This window comes from Kuraishia capsulata, genomic scaffold (assembly GCF_000576695.1).
Source record: "Kuraishia capsulata CBS 1993 genomic scaffold, Kuraishia_capsulata_scaffold_1, whole genome shotgun sequence".
Classification (NCBI taxonomy): domain Eukaryota; kingdom Fungi; phylum Ascomycota; class Pichiomycetes; order Pichiales; family Pichiaceae; genus Kuraishia; species Kuraishia capsulata.
Window position 1 is genome coordinate 140679 of NW_019172950.1, and position 26417 is coordinate 167095.

The window sequence follows — 26417 nt, forward strand, 5'->3', positions numbered from 1 at the left end:
GAATGCAGACCGCAAGGCAGATCAGGACAGGGTACTTCAGGAGATCAACATGCTTCAGAACATGCACCACAAGCATATTGTGGCATTCAAAGACTGGTTTGAGAGCGATTCCGAGTACTACATAGTCACCCAGCTGGCCACTGGCGGGGAGCTACTGGAAAGGGTATGTCAGAGAAAAAGGTTTAGCGAGCCAGATGCCGTGCTTCTGATAAAGCAGGTTCTTTCTGCAGTCTCCTACTTACATGCGAGGGGAATAGTTCACAGAGACCTGAAGCCCGAAAACATACTGTATTTGGACCACAAACCAGATTCGCCCATAGTGCTGGCTGACTTTGGCATAGCTGAAAAGTTGACCCATACCGACGAGCTCATATACTCAACCGCAGGGACCCCAGGCTATACAGCACCCGAAGTGTACAGATCGTCATCGTCCAGAAGAGGATACACCAAGCAGTGTGACATCTGGTCTCTGGGAATCATTACTTATGTTTTACTCTCGGGCCGGTTTCCCTTTCCTACGGAAAGTAGAGAGGCCTTCCTGAAAGATGTTGCTTCTGAAAAACCTCTTTTTCAAAACGTTTATTTCAAAAACATCTCCAACATGGCGAAGCACTTCATTGGAAGCATGTTGAATGTAAACCCTTCTAGACGGCCCTCTGTTGAAGAGCTACAGCGACATCCATGGATCAACACTTCGGATTGGAAAAACCCCAACAGAGTTGCTCAAAACAGGCATGAGGCCCATTTCGTCGATCTGCTTCCCCAGGTCAAGTCCGGATTCGATGCTGTTGGCAAGATGCGTCAGGCAGTGGATATGGTCAAGGTGACCAACCAGATGAAGCGTATGCGTTCGCTGGAAAACGTTTCTGGAATGTTAGAAGAGAAGCATGTACTATACCCCTGTGCAAGGGAAGATTACGGGTTTGGGGTAAGAGAGACCCGTTTGAAGACCATGCAGAGTGTTGTTCTTGCGGCCGTCTCCAACAGGGAAAGAATACTGGAGTATCAGGCTTCCTCGCAACATTTTCCAAGCCACTAGGAAATAGCATGGTGCAGTGCATTGCATCATTTATTTTGGATATCGATCAGAAGGGTCCGGATCAGGGTTTTTTCTTGTAAACGGGATCTTGCCAATGCACGATGTAAAAATTAGCACTGGATTTTTGTATTTGTGTGGAATTTTGGTGGTCAGTTTTTATTGTAGAAATTGGGCGCTAGCTTGACAATTACTTTTAGCACGAAATAACAACATTTTCAAGCTTTACAAGTTAGCAATCTATATCTACTAGGCAAAGTAGTCAAAGTGTATACAAATCAAAACAACACCAGGTAGACGCTCATTGGCCGGAAGCACACGCGCGTCATCCTGTTTGATGCAAGTGACAATAGTATTCAAGCTCTTATTTCTCAATTGCAGAATTGACAAGGCGTGCAGAATAGATCTCCCAGTTCGTACACGGCTTTGCTCTTTGCATGTACGAGAGCCTGATCGATGGATATTCACTGATGTGGGTTCTGCGTTAGATCTGGTCGGCGTCTCCTGTTTTTGAGGGTGCCAAACACCATAAGCGGCACGATAACCCTGGTCTGCAAGGCAAACCACTGAAGGTCAATGCTCAATGCCCGGCAGAAAGAGCAACGACAACCAGATTCTCAAACTACTTTAGCAAACTAATCCAATTGGGCCTACGTTAGCACTGATCTGGGCAGAGATGCCAATCTAAACACCTGGTGTTGCTTCTACATCAACCACTCTCCACGGGCCAAATACAATTAGGGTTTAGATATAATGTTCCGGGGACAAATCCTAGAGAATAAGGCCGAATTTTTTGCTCATACTTGTAACTAAGTCGGATCATCCTATTGTCGGCGCGAGCGGTCGGCTCAGCGTTTAGCGTATAGTGCACCACCCATTTACTCGTGCATGATGCTTTGTTTACATTTTCCGTGTTCACTTTCGGCGGGTGCGCTGCCTTTTTTTGGCACCTAATCTATTTAGACTCCATATTGCCTTCAAACGTCTTTAGTACTGCAGCGTCCCAAAATGGATATTTGGCCAGCGATCAGCCTGATTTTTCTAAGCAATATCTTTAGACTTTCTTGATCCAACTCCGTTTCTTGGATAGACTTCAGACGCCCTCTGTTGTTTGTTTACCTTTGTTCTCTGTTCAACCTTATTTTTTAACTGCTTGAATCCCCGAAATCTTGTTCACGACTTGTTGTTAACACACACACACACATCTGTGAGCTGTGCTACTATATCTCCCCATCATACACCGCTACACAATGGAGTTGAGCATTGGAACCACTGTGGACTTGCCCGGAGGTGGTTTGGGAGTGTTACGGTTCAAAGGCCAGGTTGAAGGAAAGACAGGGCTATTTGCTGGAGTTGAGCTTGTTGGCGATTCTGTCAGCATGGGAAGGAACTCTGGAGATTTCAAAGGGAGGAAATATTTCAACACCCGAGTACCTAACTCGGGACTCTTTTTGCCATACAAGAAGCTTCAATTGTCACAAATGGAGAACAAATCGCCATACACTGGAGAGATAATAGAGTCTGAGACCCCGGTTAGGGCCCCAAGGGCAAATACAACTCCTGCGCTGGCCACTCCTCCAATGGTGACGTCGCTGCCCAACAGATCACCGCTGAGCTTTGCTCCCATCAACAAGCCCCCACAGCCCAGAGGTGGGAAGTTCCCAATAATAACTCTCAAGTCCCCGGTGGAGATCCATCCTATCAAGGGAGATGTTGAGAATACCGGTTCACAGAGACGGCCCAGTGCGCCTAGGACTGGTTCCTCGGAAGACCATTCCAGCCACCCGGGGTCTCCCAAGGAAAGAAAGTTCGAATCTCAGATCCAGGTTCTGCAAGTTCAACTGAAAAAATCGCAGGATGAAAGAAACTCTTTGAGCTCGAAAGTTGAGCGATTTTCCAAAGAACTAGATGAGCGCAATCGCATTCTCAAGAATCTACAATCCACCATCCATGACCATCTGGAGCCTGCTCTGGCGGAAATGGAAAAAGAGCTAGCCAACAAGGACTCCAAGATGGTCAGGTTGAAGAAGAATGCCGAGGCTCAGAGGCAGGAATTCATGGAGGTTATTGAGAGTTTGGAGAGACAGGCTGCAGAGAGTGCCGAGATGTACGAGGCAGAGCTTATGAAGTATCAAAACGATTCGCAAACGATGAGCTCTCTGGAGAAGAGAGTGGAGGAACTAGGGAAGATGCTCAACAATAACGAATCTGCAAAGGCCAATCTCGTGCAACAAATAGCCCAACTGACGAAGACTCTCCAGGAGAAAGACGCAAAGATGAAAGATATGACAGCCGAGATCGCCAAGCAACACGAGTTGACCAACGACTTGACGAAACGACACGAAGAAGATAAGAAAGAGCTTGCCAGACTGACAAAACTGTCGGAAGACGCCTCAAAGAGCCAGCCTAGAAACTTCGAAGACGAACTCCAGATTAACGAAAAGACCATAAAACAATTGACGCAGAAGAACAGAGACTTACAGGATAAGCTCAAGCAGTTGGAGTCACACCAGACAGAGCTCAACAAGGCTCGGGCCAAATCTCCACAGATGTACACTAAAGATGCCATGGACCTGGTCAGGCACCAGCGCGATTCCATTGAACGCGAAAAGAACGAGGAGATCAGGAACTTACAGGCTAGGATCGCCAGTCTTGAGACGGGATCTCTCGTTTCGAAAGTACCATCATTGACGAACTCGTCGTCTTCGATAAACTCTCCGGCATCCAGTCCCGTGCTGGGACGGGTATCGCAGGTTGTCGATGGACAATTGAGAGTCTACATTCCTCCAGAACCGGTGGATGCCTCCGCCGGAAGGAACAAATGGTGCGGTCTATGCGAGAGAACAGGCCATGAAAGTATCGATTGCCCTTACGAGAACGACATGTTCTGAAAATGTCAAAGACGAACGACATTATATTATTCGTCAGCTATGTACAATACTACCGCTTTTACCTCACAGTAACATTTGTAGTCTCAGGAACTAAAATTCCGGACCCCTATCTTCCTGGTTTTCCAATGCTTCTGCTTCTTAAATCTTGAACCTGTGGTCTTTATCCACGTGGAATGGAGACCATATGCCTCTAACCGACTGGTTTAGCGACTGAACCGCTTGTTTTGGCTTGTAGAGCCTATTTCCGGAAGATTCCACCATCAGCTTCAACTTGTTTTCAACGTTGTCAATATTCAGGTTTCTCAAACACACCGTCTTGACGTTGGTGTGGACGTCGGCCAACTTGGTGGAATCGTTCGTCAAAATGGCTGGGTTCGAAGCCATAGTTGTGCTATACAGACCACGCACTATCGGATGTCCTCTTTTCAGCGCAACCTGAAACTCGATCTCTGGATATTTGGTTGCGAACTTGGTCAGCCTCTGCGTCAAGAAGTCTCTGAGACCTTGCGATGATCCACCGACATTACAGTACTGCAGCGTTATTTTGCGGCAGGGTCTGATAAAGGCGCCAACACCATTTCTGGCAACGGACACCGCCTTGATAGCTCCGTTATATGGTGGCATGCTTGATGTTGGATTATAAAGAAGGCTTCTACGTTGTCATGCACTTGAAAAGTTCACCAAGTCTCTGGTAAAATGTCCGGGTAACGAACCACCGAATCGGGGTTTACACTACTATATCTGACCCGCTGTTTAAAGGGGAGTGCAGAAGAAAGAGAACTCAAGTGCTTCCAGATCTTCCCAGAACATATTCACTTGATATATTCACTCATAAACATGTTTCACATATCCAGAAGCTTTAGGAGTATAACAGGGAAAAGGCTGTTTTCTAGCACCTGTATACCGCACCACATGGGTGTATCTGCATTCAAGCCTGCCAACCTGGGTAAGAATCTCTCCCAGTTTGATATGTTGGCGCTCACGGAATCGCCCCAGAACAACATCGAGATGATCTCGCAAGATGCCATTGTTTTCTCTAATCTGGTGGTTGTTCAGAGTCCCGAAAGACACACGGGCAACATACTGGGAGTTCTTCTTATGGACAACCAGATATTCGAGGTGGACCTAGGAAAAGAGACCGAACCCGACAAGTTTGGTCTTGAATTTACCCAGAAAGGGTCCATGGTTCATTTCAAAGATGATGTTTGCTATAGTTTGCTGAAAACAGTTTTTCCCAAGCCGGAGCTGCTGGTGTTAGGACTCGGCTCACGCTCCAGAATGCTCGATCCAAGGACGAAGCAAAGGTTCCACGAACTGGGAATACAGTTGGAGATCAGCGACACCAAAGCGGGTGCCCAGAGTTACGATTTGTTGGCAACAGAGAGAAGCCCAACACAGGTGGCAGCCATGTTACTTCCTCCAAACTTGTAATAAAATGCCTTATATGTACATAGGAAAGAACGAATAGTTGAAACGGACAAATTTTAAATTGCTGCCTTAATCAAAAATAGAAGAATATGATATTTCCTCATTTGGGAATCGTCTTCAGCAGACCCTTCGTGAGCTGGAACCCGTACACTGTCAACCCCAGGAAACTCACCAAATTGAACAAAAGACTCAATCCGTGAAACTTTCCAAATTGACTGGTCAGTTTCTTCATTTCGGCACTTGGCTCAGCTGCTTCATCTTCGTTAAGAGCCAGTCTCTGTTCCTTAATTCCCTGGGTCTTTGGTAGCAAGTAAGCGTAGTTGACCAATCCGCCAAGGGAACTAACAACCAAACTCGCGATTCCAGCAGTAGCCAAAGTGTATGGCGCAGTTAGGCCAATCAGGATGGGACCAACAGATTGAGCCAGAAAATACCCGGGAAAAATATGCTTCTGGAGTACTCCAAACTCCTTCCTTGGAAGCACCTTGAAGGCAATAGGGGAGGAGATATAGGAGTGGAAAGTGGTTGTTCCGTATAACAGCGAGAAGCCGAGAACGTGATATGGAGCAAGTGTAAAGACTATGGACATTATTGGAATTGGGTTCGAAGGAATAATAGGAGAAAGAATTCGCGAATAATAGCGTAGAGTACAAGCCGTATTCAAGGGTATGATCTCACATGATTATCTTCGTGGAGTTTATTAGCACAACCACGACTTCAATTTCAACTGCCAGTGCCGGTCAAATTCCGACAGAACCGGCAGAACCGGCGCACTATACAACCGGCAATATCCCACCATCCCACTATGCGAACCGGCACACTACACCCATCCCACATCAGCCCAGCCCATCCTGTCGTGTGAGCCATGGCACAGCTTTTTATCACTTAATATTTAGGCTCTGCATATTTTTCAGCAGCTACGCCAATCAAACTTGTCAAACCTGCGATCTTACGGATATCCGAATAACGCGATATGAACAGCAGATTAAATTCTGATATTTGTCCCTCAAAATCGTTGTAATTTTTGTTAATGTAGTATAAATATATGCTATCCACGAATAGTCCCCAGTATTGTACACCGCTCGCAACTGAGCCAGGAGTTTGAATTGGCTCCACTCCTGAACTTTGTTTTTTGTTCTCTTTTTATCCTTTTTTTATTCATTTTTGTTTGCTTGTGATTCTTTCAAAAACGCACGCCCTCACACCAACACCTTCAGATCAATGAGAATACACAAGCATTGGCTTCTCGTCATCCGGAAGTGGTCCACGCCTGCCGCAACAGCCTCCTGAAGGAGCGCTACCGCAACAAGAGCAACATGAACTCAGGAACCAGAACACCGTGGACAGTAAAGAGGCACCCAGACCACCCCAGAAGGCGCCTAGGTAGTTCTTGCTCATGGTTGCATCGACCCCATAGGCGGAAGCGTTGGAAAATTGGTGCACAATATACTGGTACATTCCAGTACTGGCACCACAGGCCAAAAGGAGCGAGACAGTTGACAGCAATGAGATAAACGTAACAAAACATCCCATACCACCGCCGCAGCAACACCCTGTGAGGAATCCTAGGACTAAAGTGACGAACGCAAGCACCACACCAATGATCGTACAGATGAAAATCAGCTTTGAGAGAATCTTGGCTGTTTTTGTGTAGTCATCAATCTTGGATGGCAGCGAAATTCCAATGTCATCGGCCAAATCTTCAACAGTAGAGGAGAGGGACGAAGAGACGTTCAGCTGGTCGCTGAAGAAAGACACGGGATCAAAGACATACATGGCTTTGGGCTTCGAGCAATGAGTCCATGTAACACCACTGTTCAGGTTCAGATCCTTATCCAGAGTGGTAGACCCGGAATCTGCGGAAGAGTTGAGATTTCCCTGGCAATGACCCCACATACCAAAGATGTACACGTCCGAAATCCCCACGTCGCTAAGCGAGACACTGTCACCCAGACTAACGTTCAACAGCTGACTAACATCAGCATCTGCGAAGTTAAGTTTCAACTCGTACACCGACGTGAGCAGCTTGTTCTTACCAGAAGCTCCTGAACACGCGATCGCACTCAGCACAAGAGCACATAGAGTCAAGAATGACGGGATCAGAATGAAACAGAATCTTAAACAACCCATTGAAGAACAGACAGGAAGATGAGATTACCTAGAAGTTTAATAGAGTAAAACTAGAAAACCACGAAGGAAAGAGAGAAGAAGAGTTATCCTTAAATCTTCGATGTAGATCCTAAACAGCACAATTTGCGAAGACAGTTTCAGGGCTGTGCAGAAAAATAAAAAGGGGCTGTGATGTGGTATTACCCGATTCGGCGATGAGGCCTGCATCGTTTTATTTTTAGATTAACGGCCAGAATTAGCGAAAATGATTCCATTGTGAAGCAAATAGTGGGGTTTTAAGATGGTTGAAACTCCGAGAGTGTCTTGGACCGTTCCACCGAGCCAACGTGAGAGTCAAGGTCATATTGGCCATTGCAATCGGATTGTTACCGCTCAGCCATTGGTGGGGGGTTCAGCTTTCTCCACAGTCACCGGATTTATTCATGCACGTAATTAGCAGAGGCTTGGACATTTAAGCCCTCGAAACTTGTATGGGGCTGATCCAATTGTTGCGGCTTGTATTTTTAGATTGCGTGGGGAGTGACTAGGATCTTGACATTCTGCTCTTTATGGCTGATCAACCGGGCGAAGCCCTGTTCTATTCCGTCCTTGAGATTGATCTTACCAGTGATTAGCATTCTTACCTTTTCCATGGACATCTGGCCCGTGTGCAACGCCTCAATCACCTGCTCGAAGTCCGTTATTGTGTAGCACATAGATCCGGTAGCAGTTTTTTCCTGGAATGTCAGATCCATAGGCATATATGGGGTTGGAACGTTGGGCCATACCGCCACGTTAATAGCAATACCTTTAGGGCCTAACGCCTCAATCGACTGGAGAAGGGTAGCAGGAACTCCAGAACAGTCGTATGAAGCATCGAATCCTTCCTTGATGCCCATGAGCTCTCTAAGTGCACCCACACAATCGTCATGTTCGGTAGGGTTGAAAACCTCGACTCCCAGATTGGCCGCGAACTGTCTTCTAATCTCTGCAGGTTCACTGACAACAATTTTGCCCGCATTGTGACCTTGTAAGGCCATCACAACAGCCAGACCTATCGGTCCACCCCCAAGAACTAAAGCACTTTGACCTTCTCTCAGGTTAGAGCGCTCCACTGCATGCCACGCAACACTCAGGGGCTCAACCAGTGCACCGATATCAAGGGGAATATTATCTGGGATTTTCAAGACGTGATCCGCACCTACGACCACGGTGTCGCTGAACCCACCGTGGTCCGTTCCAAGTCCCGTGAAACTCAGACGACTGCAGCAATTGAAAAAACCCTGAGAACAGGCCAGACACTTGGAGTGATCGTTACAGAATCTTGGCCTATCAGAGCAATGTGTTGTGGCTTCCACAACAACGTTGTCACCAACCTTGACATGGGTGACATCCTTTCCAATGGTTTTCACCACCCCACTGAACTCATGTCCAATACACAGCGGCATCTTTTTGCCAGAAATATGATCTGCAACCGTGGGCATGAAAAGTGGGCCTTCTAGATACTCGTGCAAGTCTGAGCCACAAATTCCACACCACGCGACATCGATTTGCACCTCATTTGCATTTCTTATCTGTGGGGTCTCGATGTCTTCAGAGTACCGAAGATCTCTGTTTCCGTAATAAAGTAATCCTTTCATTAGATTGTTCGTTTGAATTTTGATAACTGATAGTTATTTCCACAATCATAGAGCGTTGAGTCCTGGCAATAAGTTTTCCTTTTATACGCACCACTCATGTTTTAGGCGTTTATCTCTCCATACTCTTTGGTCAACCTCACGTGGTGATAGCGTGGTCTGACCATCTGCAGGTGGTAGACGCACCCCCTGTTCTTGCAGCAAAACCAACCCAGTGAATAGCAGCAACGGAGCAGCTCAAAGAAGCGCACGGAGATAGGTTAAAGTTACACTGAAATTTTGTTGCATAGACAATTATAAAGATGCGTGAATGAAAAACGCATAAGCTATTAGGCCTCCGGTTCAGCATCTGCTTGGGCTCCTTGGGCCTTAGCCTTCTGTACTGGTTCCTCCTCTTTCGCATCAGCCAACAAGCGGTTGATGGATTCCCCATTCAACTTCTTTTGGGCATTCTCCAGAAGCCAATCACTCTCAAACTCCGTGAGGAACTTCAGATGTTCTTGGATTTCCGCACATTCCTCCTTGCGTTTATCGACGCTCTCGGGGAAGTTTGTTTTGATGTATTTGAAAGGCAATTGCTCTTGACAGAAGTACAAGTCCATGGTTTCCCAGATATGCCTTTCGAAGGCAGGAGGCATGAAGTCGTAGGCGGTAAACATCTTCACTCTTTCACCCATTTTGTTCTTCAAATCTCCATTTTTGATCATCGAGAAAGGCTCTAGCTTGGGGAAGTTGGCATGCATGAACAACGGCGTTTTTGGCTTGGAGTTGATGAAGTTGTACAATCTGGAATCCGTCCACGTGCCCAATTCGCCTGCCTTCATCTTGGCGAGATAGGTCTGGACACTGGCATAGTCGGTGATGGGATCAAATTGCATCATTCCAGAACCATGAAAACCGTCGTCTCCCCAATAGCCATTGGCCATGACCCTTTGATGAACGGTGTAGAATGGAAGATTGAACACAGTAGCAGCGGACGCAAAAGTCTCCTTATCACCTTCACCAGGTCTTGACTGAGTAAGCAGAGGGTAGAACTGGTCTGGACCATAGAAGTTGTAGTAGAATGAGAGCATCAAAGTCTTGAAATGCTGCTTCTTGGAGATCATCAGCTGACCTGATTCGGTTGAAGGATCAGGAATGGCACCTTTACGATCGTGCAAGGGCAGTTCTTCCTTCGCACTGTACGAACGGGGAAGATACTCCCGCAGGTTCTCGTATTGGTCAATGCCTGCCCTGTCTGGATAATCATCAACTTTGATACCTGCAATATCGTAGAACTTTGGGGAAGTGAACCGTCTCCAGTAGTCAGGCCACAGGACCAGCCCATTAGACTTGAACGGCTCTTTTTCAAACATGTCTTCGGTAAGTGGCGACAATGGGATGTTATCACTGTCCAATAGTAGCACATTTTCGAAACTTGTAGCCAGCAACACCAACGCCTTGTATTGATACTTTTTGAAGTCGAGCTTTTTCAACAGCTTCTCTCCAAACAGATCTGCCAGTTGAATACACTTCGCATTCAAACCAGGCAATATCTCCTCACACAATTCAGGTTCGTAGTCTTCAGGATAAGGCATCACCACCTCTACAGGCAAGGTTCCGCCATTATCGCGCATCATCTTTATACTAAGTAATGCCAACCACGAGAACTCTCGACCTCCATTGATCACAATACCACTGCCAGAGTACATCTCATCCGGATATGACTTGGGCATATCGTTCACAAATTTCGAATGTGAATTCTTCATCTCTTCTATGAAGTCTTTAGGAAATTTGAGACAGTCATCCAGGAAAGCCTCAGTCAGCATGGGCCCAGTGTAGTCTCTGTCCATAGGCACAGTAAATACCTTATCATTGGACAATCCATATTTGCGTTTGTGTAGCTTTGTGAGAGGCTCACTTTCCAGCATAACCTTCACCAGGTTGATGTAAAACTTCTGTATTGTTGGCATGGATTCTGTGACGGCCAGGTCTGCTACCAGCGTCTGCAGCCTGGGCTTGATTTGAGCTTTGAGTATAGTATCTGAATCCGATCTTATTTTAATTTCTGTGGGAGACAGGCTTTCCTTGAGAGCAGCCAATTTTGCATCTAAAAGCGCGTCCAATTTGATCATCAGGTCTTCCTGGGTTCTAGACCCACCCCTGGCATTTAATGACTTTGCGTCCTGTCTGTTTTCCTTCAGTTTGCCCACCTTTTCCTTCACTTTTTCCAGGTCACCATTGGCCAATTCTTTCTCAATCACACTCAAGTCCTGGTCAATTAAAAGATCATTAATCTGGCCAACTTTGGCTTGGATATCGCCACCAACCGTGGGCTCGCTAGCTGAAGACTGCTTTGAATACACCACAGCAGCCACATTAGCAGGAACCGTACCTTGTCCATCATGCCAAACATATGCCACGATACACAAAACCCCAATTGCCAGTAAAAGGTTTCTCGACAAGCGCGGAAAGTGGTTCAACAGTTTCGATCGAGATATGGGACTCGGTTTGAAGCGAGTCATCCTTCAACAGAGTGTACCAAGCGCAGTATATGAGTAGTGGTGTATATAATCAAATACACTATAAATATACGCAGAGACTCATGTATCTCCCTAGAGCTCGTACACTAAAAGTAAGATTCAGCAAAAGATGGTTCAATGAAAAAAGAGAGAGAGTAGTAGCAAAATCCCGCGTTGCCGTGATCTGCAACTTTTTTCGATGAGTAGTACATCTGTCTAATGACGGCGTGTAACTCCAGCTAATTTACCGAACCTTGGAAAAAATAAACCTTAAGCGCTGAACCCTACGGGTGAATATTATTTACATGGGTCTCGCTATCAATATGTTTAAACGAAGTGTTCTCTTTAAGCCACAACCGCCCATCGAAGTTAAGCGGTAGACTATTTTTAAGGCATCTTAGACCTATTCATGCCCCCTTTGTAAACCATGACGCAGACTAAAAGACCGGTTCAGCCCCGCTTACAGCTAATTATGTAGGATCTGCCGCCGAGGTGGGATTTTGAGGTTGGCACACCCCGCCAATTTCGAGCCATTCGCGCTAAAAATATCACTCCATGGAGGTGAACACGTCCGTATATATTTGAGATGTATTTAGAGCCGCGCGGATTTCAGACGTTTTTTCCTGTATATTGTACATTATGCCGTGGCATCGTATAGCATAGCTCAGAATACGTCCACAGTATGCATGCGTTCGCTAGATTTGTCCACGCCCTCTTCATATCTGCCTTTCCACTAACTCAACCTGAGTCAGCACCAAGGATAGGTTCAAACTGATCTCGTCCTTTAGTTTTTGCACCAAGCGGGAATTGGTACGCGGTATATCGTGATCTTCACGCGACAAACGGTCAATCTTATCCAGTATCGTTTCCAGCTGGATCAAAAAAGAATCGTCCTTTCGCGTTTCTCCCAATTGCACCTTGTACAAGTACTGTAATGTGTCTTCGATGTTTCCTCTCATTGTGGCCAGAAAGGCCTCCATATCGGCAACAGCCGTATCCAGCTTCGCCAGAGTCGATTCACTAGACTTGGCATCTGCAGTGCTGTCTTTCAAATGGTGAGATATACCATCAATTGCAATTTTTTCCGATGCAAATGACCTCATGGAGTACTCGATCGGGTCGTTGCTGACAAGATCATACAGATTGACGAATGGAATCTCCGAACCATTCTCGTTCTGGCCGTCGTTTTCAAATACGTTCCTGTCAAATCTCATTACTGGTCTTTTTGAATCATCGGCCAGATATATGTTCGCACCATTATAGAGCTCAGCAATTTGTGTCTTGATCACTGTCTCGGAGGTCGCATCAGCAGATGTTATATAGTAGAACCCATAGAATTGCGATGCTGGGTAAACCACAGAAACTGCAGAAGTGTTAGTATGAAAAGTGCAAACTGCAGATTTAATTCTCACCTGGTCCAAACTTACAGTCTTTCAGCAATCCATCAAATTTGGAGAGTTGAAAGTCACCACTCAACACTAAGGGGAAGCTCGCGACCACGGCGCACGATTTCGAACCAGACCTGGCTAACAAGACTCCAACGTTGGAGTCGATTCTCCGCGTCAAGGTCTCGCCAATTGTGAACAGAACCAATGGATGAATAACAGTACTCATTGGAACACTCAGCCTGTCAACTCAATTCAGGAGCTCACTGGAGATGAACTGGCTTAGATAGATATGCCCGAAGAACTGGGGAAGGCCGTTTTAGTCGAGGCACGCCCAAGTATCAAATGTAGATTGGGATGATAACTGAAAACGGTACTGTTCAATTTGAGCTCTTTGGTCAAGTTAAGGAAACGAAAGAGAAGGTGATCATCGAGTCGAGTCAGATGAAAATAAACTTGCATAAATATGGCCGATCACCGCATATCTCACAATTTCCAAAGCAAAATGGAAGACTACACTATACCAAGACCAAAATCAGATAATGTCAATTAAAGCGATAAGCGCTATTAGGATTAAATTCAAAGAAACGAAAGATTCCGGCAAGCATCGCTCAAACAAGCACCAGGCCCGATTTTGCTCTTCATGCCGGCTTATTGTTGTTGATCACCCTGCTTCCATTTCAACAACACCTCCAACTCATCAACCCGACAAGACTTGGCCAAAAACTCATGTTTCAACAATTCCTCAGTTGTGGCCCTGTACTTGACGTCAACACATAGACATATCGACAAGAACTTCTTGATCTCCAAAGACAAGAGATCGGCATGCTTCAGTTTGGGAGTACCATTTGTAGCGATCAGATAGAGAGCTTTCAGAGGCTCTTCGTTCAGGTATGGAGGCTCTCCTTCGATCATCTCAATGCACATAATACCGAGAGACCAGATATCCACCTTAGAGTCGTATTCACGAACTTTGACTACCTCTGGTGCCATCCAATAAGGAGTTCCAACCATGGTGGCTCTCTTGTTCTTCTGCTCGGTCAACTTGGCACAGAAGCCAAAGTCGGTGATCTTAACTTGTCCTCTCTTGTTCAAAAGAATGTTATCAGACTTGATATCACGATGTATGATGTTCTTGTTGTGAAGATGCTGTAGACCTTTGACAGTTTCAAGACATATTCTAGCGATCTGCGACTCGTTCATTAAACCCTCATTGTTCTCAATGACATCCGTCAAAGCACCACCCTCCATGTACTCCATGATAACCCACAAGTCATACGAACCGTTCAAATAGGCCTCCAGGAAGTTCACAATATTGTCATGCCTCGAGTCTTTCATCACCAAAATCTCATTCACTATGAGCTCCTTTCTACCCTGCTTCGACAGATCAATCTGTTTGATTGCGATCTTAGAGAACTGTTGGTATAATCTAGGATGATTTTGAGTTGGTGCCGCGACGTAAACGGATCCAGAGGCCCCTTGACCTGCTTTCTCCAGCACCTGGAACCTGCTGTGAGGATCTTGATTGATAACCACAGACCTCAGCCTGGCCATGATTTGCGCCTCAGTCATGGTAGATATTCTCTTTTCCGCATTCTGCTTGCGCTGAGGCGTGCCAACCATCAGTTTGTTGTTGTTTTGTTGCTGAATAGAGGCCGAAGCAGAAGCAGAAGCAGAAGCAGCAGCGGCATTGGCAGCAGCATGGGCAGCAGAATGGGCCATTGGGGTTTTGGCCTTGGTTGGTGATGACTGCAGGTAAGGATTTGGCATTGGCTTGACTCCACTCGTGGCGACAGCTGGTGTGTTGTTATTACTAGTGGGTTTGTGGTTGATGTCCGTTGGGTACCTTCCGGACTTGAAGCTACCACTAGGAGTCTGAAAAGGCGGAGGGGGAGCACGTCTCACAGGAGTCAACTTCATCTCCTGCATTTGTGCAGTTGGAGTTTGTTGGGCATGGTGCTGAGGAGACTGTTTTGGAGGAGTAGAGGTGATAGGAGCCTGGTGTGACTGCAACTGTGATTTCGGCCGCGATTGCTGGGACTGTTGTGGCGGAGGAGGAGCCCTCCTGGTAGGCTTGAAGGCGGCAGGAACAGAGGGGGGCTGAGATTTGGGTGGTTTAGTCCATTCATTCAAGTTCGAGTTCACGAGCTTGGTGTTCTGGTCGAAGCTGTCATCGAGGTCCAGGCTGGGACTAGCCATCGTATCGGAATAGAACTCCAAAACCTCAATCACAGCAAGGGGGTCCTTGGACCAGTCTTCCGTGGTGATGTGTGACTGCTGTAAAAGTGACTTCCAGGTTGCCGGTAGCCCAGTAAACGACCCAGAAGCAGGGTCGAAGCCCACATGGACTTTGTGAGTAAAGTTGATAGGGTTAGAGAATCCAAGGGTCAATGGACACTTGGATAAAATGCTATCAATCCATGTGTTCAGATCCTTTTCGGACTTCACACTAACAAAAACAGACTTCTGGTTGGAAGAGCTTTGTCTTCTCAGCACGATCTCAAAGCAATTAGGCTTCATCTGGTTCTTCACCACGGATGAAATATTGAACAGAGGCATCGAAAGCCACACGTCGTCGTGATTGTATGTGTCGTTCTTGTAGAAATCTAGAGTTGACTCGTTCAATACGAGATACTTCTTGGGCCATCTGAAGGAAATCAGGCCTTCGTCTTTCACCTGGACCCAGCCTTGTCTCTTCTTGAGGTTGATAGTTGTGTGAATTGGACCCATTTCGGAGGATCCAGTATGATGCTGAGGAGGCCTAGGAGCCGGTCCTGGATTGGCGAACGCCTCAGTAGAATAGTAAACGGCAGCACCCATTGCAAACAGGAAGACAGAAAAAAGAGCTCTTCACCAAGTTGCGAACAAGGGAAAGATCACAAAGAGATCACTTTAAAATAGCAAACAACCAAATAAGCAGTAAGAACAATTAGCGTAAGCAAGACAAGTACGTCTGAGATGTTGCAATTTTCAAGATCAACACAAAAGGCACGAACAAACTACCACTAAGTGTGTCAATGTCTTCAGATCCCCAAAGGGGTGTTTTGGATTCAAAATGCGCGTCCCTTCCCAGCTGCCACTTTCGACGCGTGCCACACCATCGGACTTCCCAAACAGGAAATAGGGCATCAATCAGTTGAGACACGACAAATGTTTAGAGCACGACAAAAGAATTTTTTTCTCTTAGAATTTCCAACCCCTTAGGTGATAAGACTAAGGCACTTTACACTCACCAGTTTCGTCGTGTGCCATTTTCCTCGCAATTTTTTATACCACGTGGTGAGACGACAGATATCTGCTTTTGAAGATGATCTCTCTCCAAAATATGGAGTCCACAGCAGTGTCGGGTAAACGGTCTGCTGATGACGACTCCTCACACGATATACGATCTAGCAACAAGAAGTTCAAGCGAGTCGTGGACCATGACTTCAGCTCCAAAATGCAGATAAATTTTGTCAATTCGGCATTGACTCAGTTGGATCGCAATGACCCAAGTTCTATCGAGAATTTGGTCGAGAAGCTGAACCTGCCAGAATCGCACCCGGAATCATACTCCATACCGCATTTGACCATGGTGCTTAATTATCTCAGCAATGAGATGTCAAGACTAGACAATAGACATTGCACTGAGCTGATAAACGCTGTGCTAAGACTTGATTGGTCACAGCATCTTACAGAGGGTAGGTATGTTCAGGCGTACTCCAACTTTTGCAAAGTGCTCGTTTCAAGCATCCCCAAGTGGAGTGGGAGTGTTTTCCAGAAGATAGTCTCGGAGTTCACGAGATTTTCCCAGTTATCTATACATCATGGTTTGATCAAGTTTTTGTTGAAAATCGTGCCTACAGGAACAAGCATTTTGCTGGAGAAGTTGCAGAGGTCCTTTCCAAACAGGTACATGGACAAATCGCAGCTCGTGAACTACGTGGAAAACTTGCTTTGTGTCATAGACTACTCACCCGAGTTAAACTATCAGATCTGGTGTTTGATAGTGGAAAATTGCATCAAGATGGATGTTGAGCTCCAGAACGAGCTGGATGACCTCGACGAGGACGAAGAGATTGAGACCAACGATCAGGTATCAAATTTCACTGCCAAGTTGGACTCGCTAATGCTAATACTACTGGAACGGTTCGAGACCGAACAGGACGAAAAACTGAGGAATTTCCAGAATCTGATGACGGTTTTCAAGTCGCATATACTATCCACACACTACACCAAATGTATCCAATACTTGCTCTTCCACCTATCACAGCAAAACAACGAGATGATCGACTCATTTCTGGCGATGCTATTGGATACTACCTTCAACCCGAGGGAGGTGATTTCGAACAGAATCAAGTCGATCCAGTACGTTTCTTCGTACGTTGCACGTTCCGCCAAGGTCACCACCGCACAGATCATGTTTGTCCTGGATTATTTGATGGAATGGCTGGAACAGTTTGTTGCTGAGAGAGAATCTGAAATAGAGGCCAATACCATCTCTCTGACCAACTTCAAGCTTTTCTACTGTGTTTTTCAGACTGTTCTGTACATCTTTTGCTTCAGATGCGAGGCCCTAATGGAGACCAACGTCAACTGGACTAGATTCTTCCAGAGAATGGTGGTTTCCAAATTCAACCCACTGAGATACTGTAACGAGACGGTGGTGCTGATTTTCGCTAGAATTGCCCAGAAGCACGACGTGTGCTACTGCTTTTCTGTGATCGAGCAGAACAAACGGTCTCGCCTGTCTGGTGAAAACTCACTGGTGGGATTAGACAGCGAGTTCACGGATCTGGAATCCTTCTTCCCCTTTGATCCGCTGATCCTCAAAAGCTGCCAGAAAAAAATCAAGAGCCTGTACATCGATTGGACAGACGACAGCGAGGGAGACGACGACAGTGACGACAGTAACGACGACGATGATTCCGAGGACGATACGGCGAGTGAAAACGAGAGCGACGATGATGACGCATCATCTGACTCAGAATAAAACCTGGTATCATTAACGATCATAATATCAATTTCCTAACTCCCAGGACATCCCAGTTCTTTGAAGATTCGTTCCATTTGCAACCGTGCAAGTGCTTCTCGGTAATTGGACATTTACCATGTTCCTGTAGGTATGGAAATATGCAAGAGTGACAAAAAACGTAGCCTGTTTCGATAATTGACGGGTTGGTAAGCTCCTTCTTACACAGAGGACACTCCTTCTCGGTCGTTCTGTACTCAGTGTTGAGCATTGGCGGTGCCAACTTCAAGCCCATGAGATTTTGATCATTCTGCAGCAGCTTTGCAAAATCCGAGCTGTTCCACCATTCCATGATCTTCAGTGAAAATATCATTGCTGGGAATATTGAGTTTCCTGCCATCATGAGTGATCTGCGCAAAGTCGTTGAAGAACGCGCAGTGAAATTGTAGAGGGACTCGTTCAAAGTGACAGGCCTGATCCTGTGCGAGGGAGAGCTGAGCTTTCCCGAGTCTGATCCGGACTCTGCCCTTTCATAGTCCAAAGAGTTGAACCTTGAATAGTTGATCTTCAATAGCCACATGATCAAACTGGGCGACTTGACATCTCCGCTAAGATACAGCAATTGGAGCACCAGGTTGACCAGCTTTACCGCAGCCTTGACAATCGGATATAGTTTGATAAATTTCAATCTCAACCAGTTCTGCCAACTATCATTCTTGATTCTGCTCATGAGGGCCTGGGGATACAGGTATTCGTGGAGAACATCCAGCTTTTCTTTGAGGTACGGCGCAAGCATCAGTTCGATCCAGGAGGCATATATTTGTTTCTTGGTGAGCCTTTGACCTGGATCAAATGACAGCTTGATTCCATTAGAGTTTTGTCTCTTCAAGCCATAGAATTTTTCTGTAAAGGTGGAGTTCCATTTCTTCAGAAACCTGTACTCTATGAGGCCCCTCAACAGCAGGTTCAGCTCGTCAAATCTGTTGGTGAATTTCAGCAATAAGTGAGGGTACCTATGCGTGTAATAAATCAACACATATCGTAGTGAGGGTGATAAGAGATCCTGAAGCTCATTTGAGGATATTATCTCGAACAGCGTTGGAGTGGAGTCGAAGGTCCCAGAGAGATTGGAGTAGTAATCCATTGTGAATCAATCTAGTGAGGGTTCCCCAAAGCAACGCAACAAGTGAATACAGCAAACCCGATTAGTACACCTTAACACAAATAGCAATTCATAGGCACAGTTTGCCTGGATAAATGATAATATGAATGAGTCCTCGAAGCTGATTATCATTACATTCGGAGGATAGCCTAGCAATGTCAAGAATCAAGATAGCGGAGAAGTGGATCGGACACGACCAGAGTATGGCCGGCCTAGATTTTGGCTATCAGATATCGCAGATGGTAAATGTATATATCCGTATGTTGGGGAAAGAAATTCTATGTGATTTTCTAGTTTTGGCATAACCCAAGCACTCGGCATTCTAAATCCCAGTTCGCCTCAAATAAATTGCAAAAGCAACTTGCCCCAAGTCCTGCTCCCATCCCCACATCTTTCTACGGCTCCATTGGATTCTCAAAGTTTTTTCCATTTTAATATACACAAGCCTGAAGCCCCCAAAACTAATATCAAGCTTCCACATTGTCCTCCAGAACCTCGTACCCACTCGAAGTCAATGTTTTGGAGTCGATCTCAAACTTCTGGCTTTCCTCTCTGCTCTCGATCACCTCGTTATTGATGGTTTCCCAATCTGACTTTCTCAGCTTGGCCAACTTCTCACTTTGGTCTCTTCTCCTTTCGATCTTGCTCTTCATCTTACCGTGAAATATTTCAGACTTGGCCTTGGACTTCACGAGTCTCTTGGGAGGCAGCAGCTTAGCATTGAGTCCTGGTAGGTTAGTATTGGGCACCGAAAAGCAACCGAATTGAACAAGCAGAAAGCTTTAAAATTCCCTGGTGTCACTTACTTCTTGCCATCTTTGTGTGTACGAGTGTATATCTGTGCGTGAATGTGGACTCTATCAGTAGTGCGGTATACATCAGATCAGATAAGAAGCGAGAGGAAAAATTTATTTTCTCTGCCATGACTTAACGGGTGAATAAACAATTTGTGGTTTGCACTCTTGATCATAACATCTGCGTATAAAAAATTTAGATCGTTGTCTAAAGTGCAGATCCCAGCCCCAAACCACGCCCTTTTAGGAAAACATTGGTTCCGGCACGTAAATTAATTTTCTATTATAGACGCAAAAATAGATCTTGCCCGATTCAAAGGAGCGGAGACAAAACAATCACAACACTGAAGCGGTTTTGCTTTTGAGGACTTCGTCACATATATCACGGGTCATTATTGCGGACAAGTGCAGTGATATTTTGCTGTTGAACCCGTTTTATTGAACTCATATATTGGCTGCATTTCAGTCAAACCTGGAACACGATACTTGAGTAGCATCACAATGGACCGCTTCAAACCCGTACTGGTGCTGAAACAGACCTTGGCCCATCACAGGGTCCTCACTAGCATATTTACAAGAAGACTACTGTTTGTCATGCTGGTGCCTTTGGCGATTTTGGGGTTGATTATTGTGTCTACTCACTCGGTTCATGCTGGTTTGTTGACTGCCGGGCCGTTGACCGAAATAGGCCACCTCTTCAGAATAGGCGAGATTGATAAGTCTTTCAAAAGATACCCCGAATTATCACCTATTGTCGAAAGATTGAACCACTTGCAAGAGTATGATAAACTGAATGTCACTAGTTTTGCCGGCAACCTTGACATCAACGAGATGCAAATCAGCGATTACTCCGAGGTCTCTTGCGATAACATCCGGTATAACGGCGAGTTGAGAAGTCGCTCTGCCGTTTTGAAAGACAGTATGAAAGATATTAGAGCGGAGTTGTTGAAGTCCCCCTGGGATGGATATGTCGCTGATAAGGATGAGCTGAAGATGGACCCAAGACAGGTTCTGGCTGAGAGATGGTACAGATTCGTTGCTGCCTCCCAGTGGCTTGAGAGTGAGCAAGTGCACTTGGTTGTTAGTAGGATCATGTATGTGACGTCTGGTGATCGCGAGAATCCAAAAATCTCATTCTTGAAAGCCCAGACCTTTGACAAGACATGGAAGGAGGTCAAAACTTCAATACGGTATATCGACGTCGATACCTCAGAGGAAGATTACCGGGATGAACCTGAAGCTTCTGATTTTGTAAATTTTCCCATGATCCTGGATATTCCCTTCCACTACCAAAGGAGAACTCCATCTGGTCCAGAAGACCCCAGAATGACCCTGAAAAAGGGTAACATGGGCACCGAACCCGTGATCACATTTTCAATGCTCACACGTTTTGAAGGGCGTAGATCTATGCACGCATTTTTCCCGTTGAGAAAGAAATCCAATCTGGTCAAGTTCAGAATTAGTGGCGAGGACGAGAAGGAGGTTGAAAAGGACTGGTCTCCGTTCTTTACCAAACAAGTTTATGACTCCCAACACTCGAAAGGTATGATCCATTTCATCTACAACCACAACCCCCTTACTGTGCTGAAGTGTAATTTGGATTACGGAATCTGTTTTAAGGTTCAGAGCAATTCGGACCATGCAGCTGACGATGGTTCAATTGTGTCCGGCACCAACCTGATGCCAATTCCACGGGACTACAAGTTACCAAAGGGAGTTGAAGCCTGGGTTGGCTTCCCCCGTATAACAGAGTACGATGTTGGATGCACTCAAACAGTCCAAAGGTCTGGTATGTTCTTGCTTGTATCCGACCCACAGGGCCAGTTTAGAGTAGATTTGGTCTCACAGGCGCTGGATTTCAATAGCGTACCAACTTCATATAACGGGGCTGGACCGGTATGCAAGGGAAAACACAACATCTACACAGTTACATCAGTTTCGTACTGGGAAGTCGTTGAAGAACCACAGTTTCAGACTCGTTGGGATGCCATGGGGCTCATGATTACGGACGGAGATCTGAAGGTGAGACGCATGGTGCTTGTGGGGGTGATGGAGTATTTGACCAACATGTACAGCTCGATGCCAATTACAGACCCATTCCTTGAGGATGGTGAGAAGTCGAGAAAGACCGCTAGGACGACGCAGTGTGCGTTGGAGTTGAGCAGACAGCTGGCTGTAGCATATGCAGAGGCCAACCCTGTTCCTGAAGAGATACCGGAAGTGGTTGCCGAGGTTTTGAATACCAAATTCGAAGATGAGAAGACCGAGGAGAAGACCGAGGAGAAGACCGAGGAGAAGACCGAGGAGAAGACTGAGGAGAATACTGAGGAGAAGTCTGAGGAGAAGTCTGAGGAAAAGACTGAGGAGAAGTCTGAGGAGAAGTCTGAGGAAAAGACTGAGGAGAAGTCTGAGGAAAAGACTGAGGAGAAGTCTGAGGAAAAGCCCGAGGAAAAGCCCGAAGAGAAACCTGAGGACAAATCCGAGGAAAAGCCCGAGGAAGCTACCGAAAAGCCTTCCGAAGAAAAAACCGAAGAGACTGCTCCAAACACGGAACAACCCTCCAATGATTCCGAAGAGAATCTGGAGAATAAACCCGAATTTACGCCCAAAGAAAATGCCGATACCGAGACCTCAGATTCGGATAAACAAAACCCCGATAACTAGAGACTACACTACTCGGGAACACATTCCCCCTGAATAATTAACAGTTCTGGACAAATGCGGCGCTTCTAACCAAATAATTAATACCAACCGTTTAATTCTAAGGTACCGAGTAGACACAACTGGAACTAGCTGTGCTTATGGAGTTTCTACAACTTTCAGCAGAGACAAAATTCAGGGGGCGCGTATACGCAGTTAATCGCGCAGATTAAGCGCTCAGGTGATCAAAAAGAAGGGGGGGGGTGCGTTTCGGTTTTATGAAACTGCAGCAAATGAAGCAATCAGCCGACTCTTCTGTGGAGTATAAATGTTTCTGCGCGTTTATTCCATCCAATGGTCAGGCGATTGGGCTGCTGGCATGTGGGATGATATCTTTGGGACTGGTGCTCTTATCGGCTTATAAATTGCCTGATCACCCCCGCTTTTTCATATGTGGGGGGAAAAACTAACTATAAAGCATAATCAATTTCCCCACGTTCATTCCTGCTGATAATTTTTTCTGATGTCAAAAGTTGCAAATTTAGCAAGATCTTTCTCAACTACAATGTCTGCTCTCTCCAAAACCCAGGCCGGTTACATCTTCAAGAAGGGTGCCGGTCACATCGTCAAGGCCGAGGTTCCAATCCCCAAGCCAACTGGTGCCCAATCTCTTCTTAGGGTCAAGGCTGCAGGAATGTGCCACTCTGACTTGCACGTCATTGGAGAAACATTGGAGGTCCCTACCGATGGGTACGTGCTCGGTCACGAAATTGCTGGTGAATTGGTGGAGATCGGAGACTCGGTCAACCCTGAAGTTTTTAAGGTGGGAGGCCGTTATGCTGTTCATGGACTGAATTCGTGTGGATCCTGTGAGATGTGTCGTACCGGTCATGACAATGACTGTACTGGAAATGAATCGAAATGGTACGGTCTGGGAATTAGTGGTGGTTACCAGCAGTACCTGCTGGTGCCAAATTCGCACCATCTATTGCCTATTCCAGATAACGTGTCCTACGAAGTTGCTGCTGCCACCTCTGATGCTGTCTTGACTCCATACCATGCTATCAAGAATTCCGGAGTGACTCCATCTTCTAAGGTGTTGATGTTTGGTCTGGGTGGTTTGGGATCGAACGCACTTCAGATCCTCAAGGCATTTGGAGCCTATGTGGTTGCCGTTGATGTCAAGCCCGCATCCAAAGCAATTGCCGACGAATTCAAAGCGGATGAATTCTATACCGATATCAGCCAATCTTCTTGGAAACCAGCCTCGTTTGATTACTGTTTTGACTTCGTTTCGCTGCAGGTCACCTTCGACATCTGCCAGAAGTATATCAAGTCCCACGGTACCATCTTCCCAGTGGGTCTGGGCTCGAGCAAGCTGACTTTCGACTTGGGAAACCTGGCATTGCGTGAAGTAAAAATTGTTGGTAACTTCTGGGGTACTTCTCAGGAACAGATCGAAGCAATGGAGCTGGTTAGCTCGGGTAGGGTCAAGCCTCAAGTTCACACCACCGAACTTGAAAACCTTCCTGAATCACTTGAAAAACTGGAGGAGGGTAAGATCAATGGAAGATTGGTTATGCTTCCATGATCACAAACTATTTATAACGAGATACGAGAAAAAGTTTAATATGATGTCGTTTTTCCAATCACCATTTAAATTGAGCCGCACGGTCACGTGCATATCCTAACTCTCCGTATTAACCGCATGTAGCCTCCATATGACTCCCTCTCTTTAACCATCTTCCCAGTTGGATCCGCCCACCTACTATGACAAACTTTTAAATGTCCAGCTCATTTATTCCCGGCGTTATGACAATTGCTGGATCAGATTGCTCGGGTGGAGCGGGAATCGAAGCAGATCTCAAGACAATAACTGCTCATGGCTGCTATGGAATGACCTGCATTGATTCTATTACTGTACAAAACACCACCGGCGTGAAAAGTAAGCTGAACACGCCCGAACACTTTTTGGAGCAAATTTTGGTAGCAAACTTTGAAGATTTGAAAATTGACGCCATCAAAATCGGAATGCTTACCGAGGAAGTGTCTCGCATTCTCCCTGCGCTTCTGGAGAGGTACCACAGTGGAAAATTTCTGGTGATCGATACTTTGTTGAGTTCGACTTCAGGATTTAATCTCACGAGTCTCGACACTCTCAAGAGGTCTATGGGAGCTCTTTACCGCCTAGCTACTATTATCACGCCCAATTATGTCGAGGCGTGCAAGCTATATCGGGCCATTGAGCCCTCATCGGATGACCTACCTCCCACTTTGGATGCTATGAAGAAGATGGCCAGACGACTCCAGGAGGAAATAGGTTGTAGTGCGACCTTGATAAAAGGAGGCCATATACCGTGGAATGAAGCTGGTATTCAAGCAAAATCAGAGGCTGATAACAGGTTATTGACCGACGTTCTCTATGAATCTAATCCACAAAGGTTCACGGTCTTCTACAACTCCTACATCGACAACACCCAGAGCACCCACGGAACTGGATGCACTTTAGCATCGTCAATTGCGTCGAATTTGGCTCTGAAACATTCCCTGAGGGATTCGGTTCAATTGGCTATACATTACACGCACAATGGAATCAAATATGCTGATAGGTCCATCGGCCACGGCAAAGGTCCTCTAAACCACTGTTTTGCCCTTTGATTTCTTTGACTTCTTCTTCTCCAATTGCTCCCATAACTCGTCATTCTCATCATCGTTCAGCTTTCTCTTGGATTCTGGATCCAGGCTGGGCTCATCATCATCGTCTTCGTCGTCTTCTAATAGGATGACCGAGCTTATCTGTGTCCCAACGTAGACCTTTGCAACTTGTTCTCTAGAATCCAGATCAAACACACGCACGTATCTGTCCAAACCACCAGTACACAGTAGCGAGTCTTCATAGTTGTATATTGATTGGATGGAACCAACTGCACCAGCGTATTTTCCAAGCAATTTTCCTCGAATAAAATCGAACTTGGATGTGGTGACATGCGTATCAGAACATACGATTTCGCTTGAATTCAACACATTCATGGTGATCAACGGATGCTCACTGAGTTTATGGTTGATTACCGGTTTTCTTCCCTTCTCAGAGTCATATGTCCTGACTTGGCCATATCTTGTGGTCAGAACCACTCTAACGATATCCTTTGGCGACTCCAGGAACGATATGCAAGTGGGCCAGACGGGCTGTCTCAGATCCAGGTGATCGTTCTTCAGATTTTTAGCCTTGAAAACCACAGAGATTTTCAGATTCTTGAATATGTCTTCTTTGGGCTCATGCAGCTTAATCACTTGTAGATCCGTCTCTTTGCCTCCAAATGCAAACACTCCCTCACGATACTGGTTCATAACGAACGAGCTGATATCACCTTTGATCTGAAACCTCACTGGTTCTTTGGAAATGTTTTCTGGATCAGCAACAGAGACCTCTCCTTTATCGGTGCAAGTATAACAATAACCATCTAGACCGACAAACAGAGATATGGAATTGCCCTTGCCCAAGCCCTTGAGTCTCTTCACCTCCTCCAATGTGTCAATCGCGTAGATACACAAGTCTCCATTGGCTCTCATTGCATATATTTGGGTGTCATCTCTGCACATCTGTAATATCCTTTCTTTCCTCGAGCTTTCGGCAAAAGTGGCTACAGATTGGGGCTGTGTGGCCTTTTGCACAGAAGTGTCTGTTCCTCTGGAGCAAATGACCTCTGGAACATTGCCGTTAGTAATTCATCCAGAGGGGCCTCGGCCTAAACTGTGAAAATCAAAAACTCACCTTTTATGGATCCCGAATCATCAGCAGCCGCAATAACTCTCATTTTGTAGAATCTTATGCGATAAAAATTGGTCTTGATCACGGGGAGATTGGTTCATTATAGATAAACTC

The 26417-nt window shown here is 45.9% G+C and overlaps 16 protein-coding genes across 16 annotated transcripts; 6 read left to right on the forward strand and 10 right to left on the reverse strand.

Annotated features, from left to right (window-relative positions):
• Positions 1-49: 49 nt before the first annotated feature.
• Positions 50-1039, forward strand: KUCA_T00000080001 (uncharacterized protein; the record flags this gene model as incomplete). Its single annotated transcript, XM_022604584.1, has 1 exon — positions 50-1039. The coding sequence occupies one exon, from the start codon at positions 50-52 to the stop codon at positions 1037-1039; it is 990 nt and encodes a 329-aa protein (XP_022456138.1).
• Positions 1040-2286: 1247 nt separating this feature from the next.
• Positions 2287-3927, forward strand: KUCA_T00000081001 (uncharacterized protein; the record flags this gene model as incomplete). The annotated part of the gene is made up of 1 exon (XM_022604586.1): positions 2287-3927. The coding sequence occupies one exon, from the start codon at positions 2287-2289 to the stop codon at positions 3925-3927; it is 1641 nt and encodes a 546-aa protein (XP_022456139.1).
• A 138-nt stretch (positions 3928-4065) lies between these two features.
• KUCA_T00000082001 (uncharacterized protein) lies at positions 4066-4551 on the reverse strand (the record flags this gene model as incomplete). The annotated part of the gene is made up of 1 exon (XM_022604587.1): positions 4066-4551. One exon carries the CDS (start codon positions 4549-4551, stop codon positions 4066-4068), a length of 486 nt encoding a protein of 161 aa, XP_022456140.1.
• A 213-nt stretch (positions 4552-4764) lies between these two features.
• KUCA_T00000083001 (uncharacterized protein) lies at positions 4765-5358 on the forward strand (the record flags this gene model as incomplete). Its single annotated transcript, XM_022604588.1, has 1 exon — positions 4765-5358. One exon carries the CDS (start codon positions 4765-4767, stop codon positions 5356-5358), a length of 594 nt encoding a protein of 197 aa, XP_022456141.1.
• Positions 5359-5455: 97 nt separating this feature from the next.
• On the reverse strand, positions 5456-5944 carry KUCA_T00000084001 (uncharacterized protein; the record flags this gene model as incomplete). Its single annotated transcript, XM_022604589.1, has 1 exon — positions 5456-5944. One exon carries the CDS (start codon positions 5942-5944, stop codon positions 5456-5458), a length of 489 nt encoding a protein of 162 aa, XP_022456142.1.
• Positions 5945-6573: 629 nt separating this feature from the next.
• Positions 6574-7485, reverse strand: KUCA_T00000085001 (uncharacterized protein; the record flags this gene model as incomplete). The annotated part of the gene is made up of 1 exon (XM_022604590.1): positions 6574-7485. The coding sequence occupies one exon, from the start codon at positions 7483-7485 to the stop codon at positions 6574-6576; it is 912 nt and encodes a 303-aa protein (XP_022456143.1).
• A 503-nt stretch (positions 7486-7988) lies between these two features.
• On the reverse strand, positions 7989-9104 carry KUCA_T00000086001 (uncharacterized protein; the record flags this gene model as incomplete). The annotated part of the gene is made up of 1 exon (XM_022604591.1): positions 7989-9104. The coding sequence occupies one exon, from the start codon at positions 9102-9104 to the stop codon at positions 7989-7991; it is 1116 nt and encodes a 371-aa protein (XP_022456144.1).
• Positions 9105-9430: 326 nt separating this feature from the next.
• KUCA_T00000087001 (uncharacterized protein) lies at positions 9431-11605 on the reverse strand (the record flags this gene model as incomplete). The annotated part of the gene is made up of 1 exon (XM_022604592.1): positions 9431-11605. One exon carries the CDS (start codon positions 11603-11605, stop codon positions 9431-9433), a length of 2175 nt encoding a protein of 724 aa, XP_022456145.1.
• Positions 11606-12318: 713 nt separating this feature from the next.
• Positions 12319-13216, reverse strand: KUCA_T00000088001 (uncharacterized protein; the record flags this gene model as incomplete). Its single annotated transcript, XM_022604593.1, has 2 exons — positions 12319-12965; positions 13030-13216. The coding sequence occupies 2 exons, from the start codon at positions 13214-13216 to the stop codon at positions 12319-12321; spliced, it is 834 nt and encodes a 277-aa protein (XP_022456146.1).
• Positions 13217-13638: 422 nt separating this feature from the next.
• Positions 13639-15807, reverse strand: KUCA_T00000089001 (uncharacterized protein; the record flags this gene model as incomplete). The annotated part of the gene is made up of 1 exon (XM_022604594.1): positions 13639-15807. One exon carries the CDS (start codon positions 15805-15807, stop codon positions 13639-13641), a length of 2169 nt encoding a protein of 722 aa, XP_022456147.1.
• A 487-nt stretch (positions 15808-16294) lies between these two features.
• On the forward strand, positions 16295-17959 carry KUCA_T00000090001 (uncharacterized protein; the record flags this gene model as incomplete). The annotated part of the gene is made up of 1 exon (XM_022604595.1): positions 16295-17959. The coding sequence occupies one exon, from the start codon at positions 16295-16297 to the stop codon at positions 17957-17959; it is 1665 nt and encodes a 554-aa protein (XP_022456148.1).
• Positions 17960-17978: 19 nt separating this feature from the next.
• Positions 17979-19082, reverse strand: KUCA_T00000091001 (uncharacterized protein; the record flags this gene model as incomplete). Its single annotated transcript, XM_022604597.1, has 1 exon — positions 17979-19082. The coding sequence occupies one exon, from the start codon at positions 19080-19082 to the stop codon at positions 17979-17981; it is 1104 nt and encodes a 367-aa protein (XP_022456149.1).
• Positions 19083-19567: 485 nt separating this feature from the next.
• On the reverse strand, positions 19568-19916 carry KUCA_T00000092001 (uncharacterized protein; the record flags this gene model as incomplete). The annotated part of the gene is made up of 2 exons (XM_022604598.1): positions 19568-19827; positions 19907-19916. 2 exons carry the CDS (start codon positions 19914-19916, stop codon positions 19568-19570), a joined length of 270 nt encoding a protein of 89 aa, XP_022456150.1.
• A 479-nt stretch (positions 19917-20395) lies between these two features.
• Positions 20396-22558, forward strand: KUCA_T00000093001 (uncharacterized protein; the record flags this gene model as incomplete). Its single annotated transcript, XM_022604599.1, has 1 exon — positions 20396-22558. One exon carries the CDS (start codon positions 20396-20398, stop codon positions 22556-22558), a length of 2163 nt encoding a protein of 720 aa, XP_022456151.1.
• Positions 22559-23099: 541 nt separating this feature from the next.
• Positions 23100-24125, forward strand: KUCA_T00000094001 (uncharacterized protein; the record flags this gene model as incomplete). Its single annotated transcript, XM_022604600.1, has 1 exon — positions 23100-24125. One exon carries the CDS (start codon positions 23100-23102, stop codon positions 24123-24125), a length of 1026 nt encoding a protein of 341 aa, XP_022456152.1.
• Positions 24126-25168: 1043 nt separating this feature from the next.
• On the reverse strand, positions 25169-26349 carry KUCA_T00000095001 (uncharacterized protein; the record flags this gene model as incomplete). The annotated part of the gene is made up of 2 exons (XM_022604601.1): positions 25169-26238; positions 26307-26349. The coding sequence occupies 2 exons, from the start codon at positions 26347-26349 to the stop codon at positions 25169-25171; spliced, it is 1113 nt and encodes a 370-aa protein (XP_022456153.1).
• Positions 26350-26417: the final 68 nt, after the last annotated feature.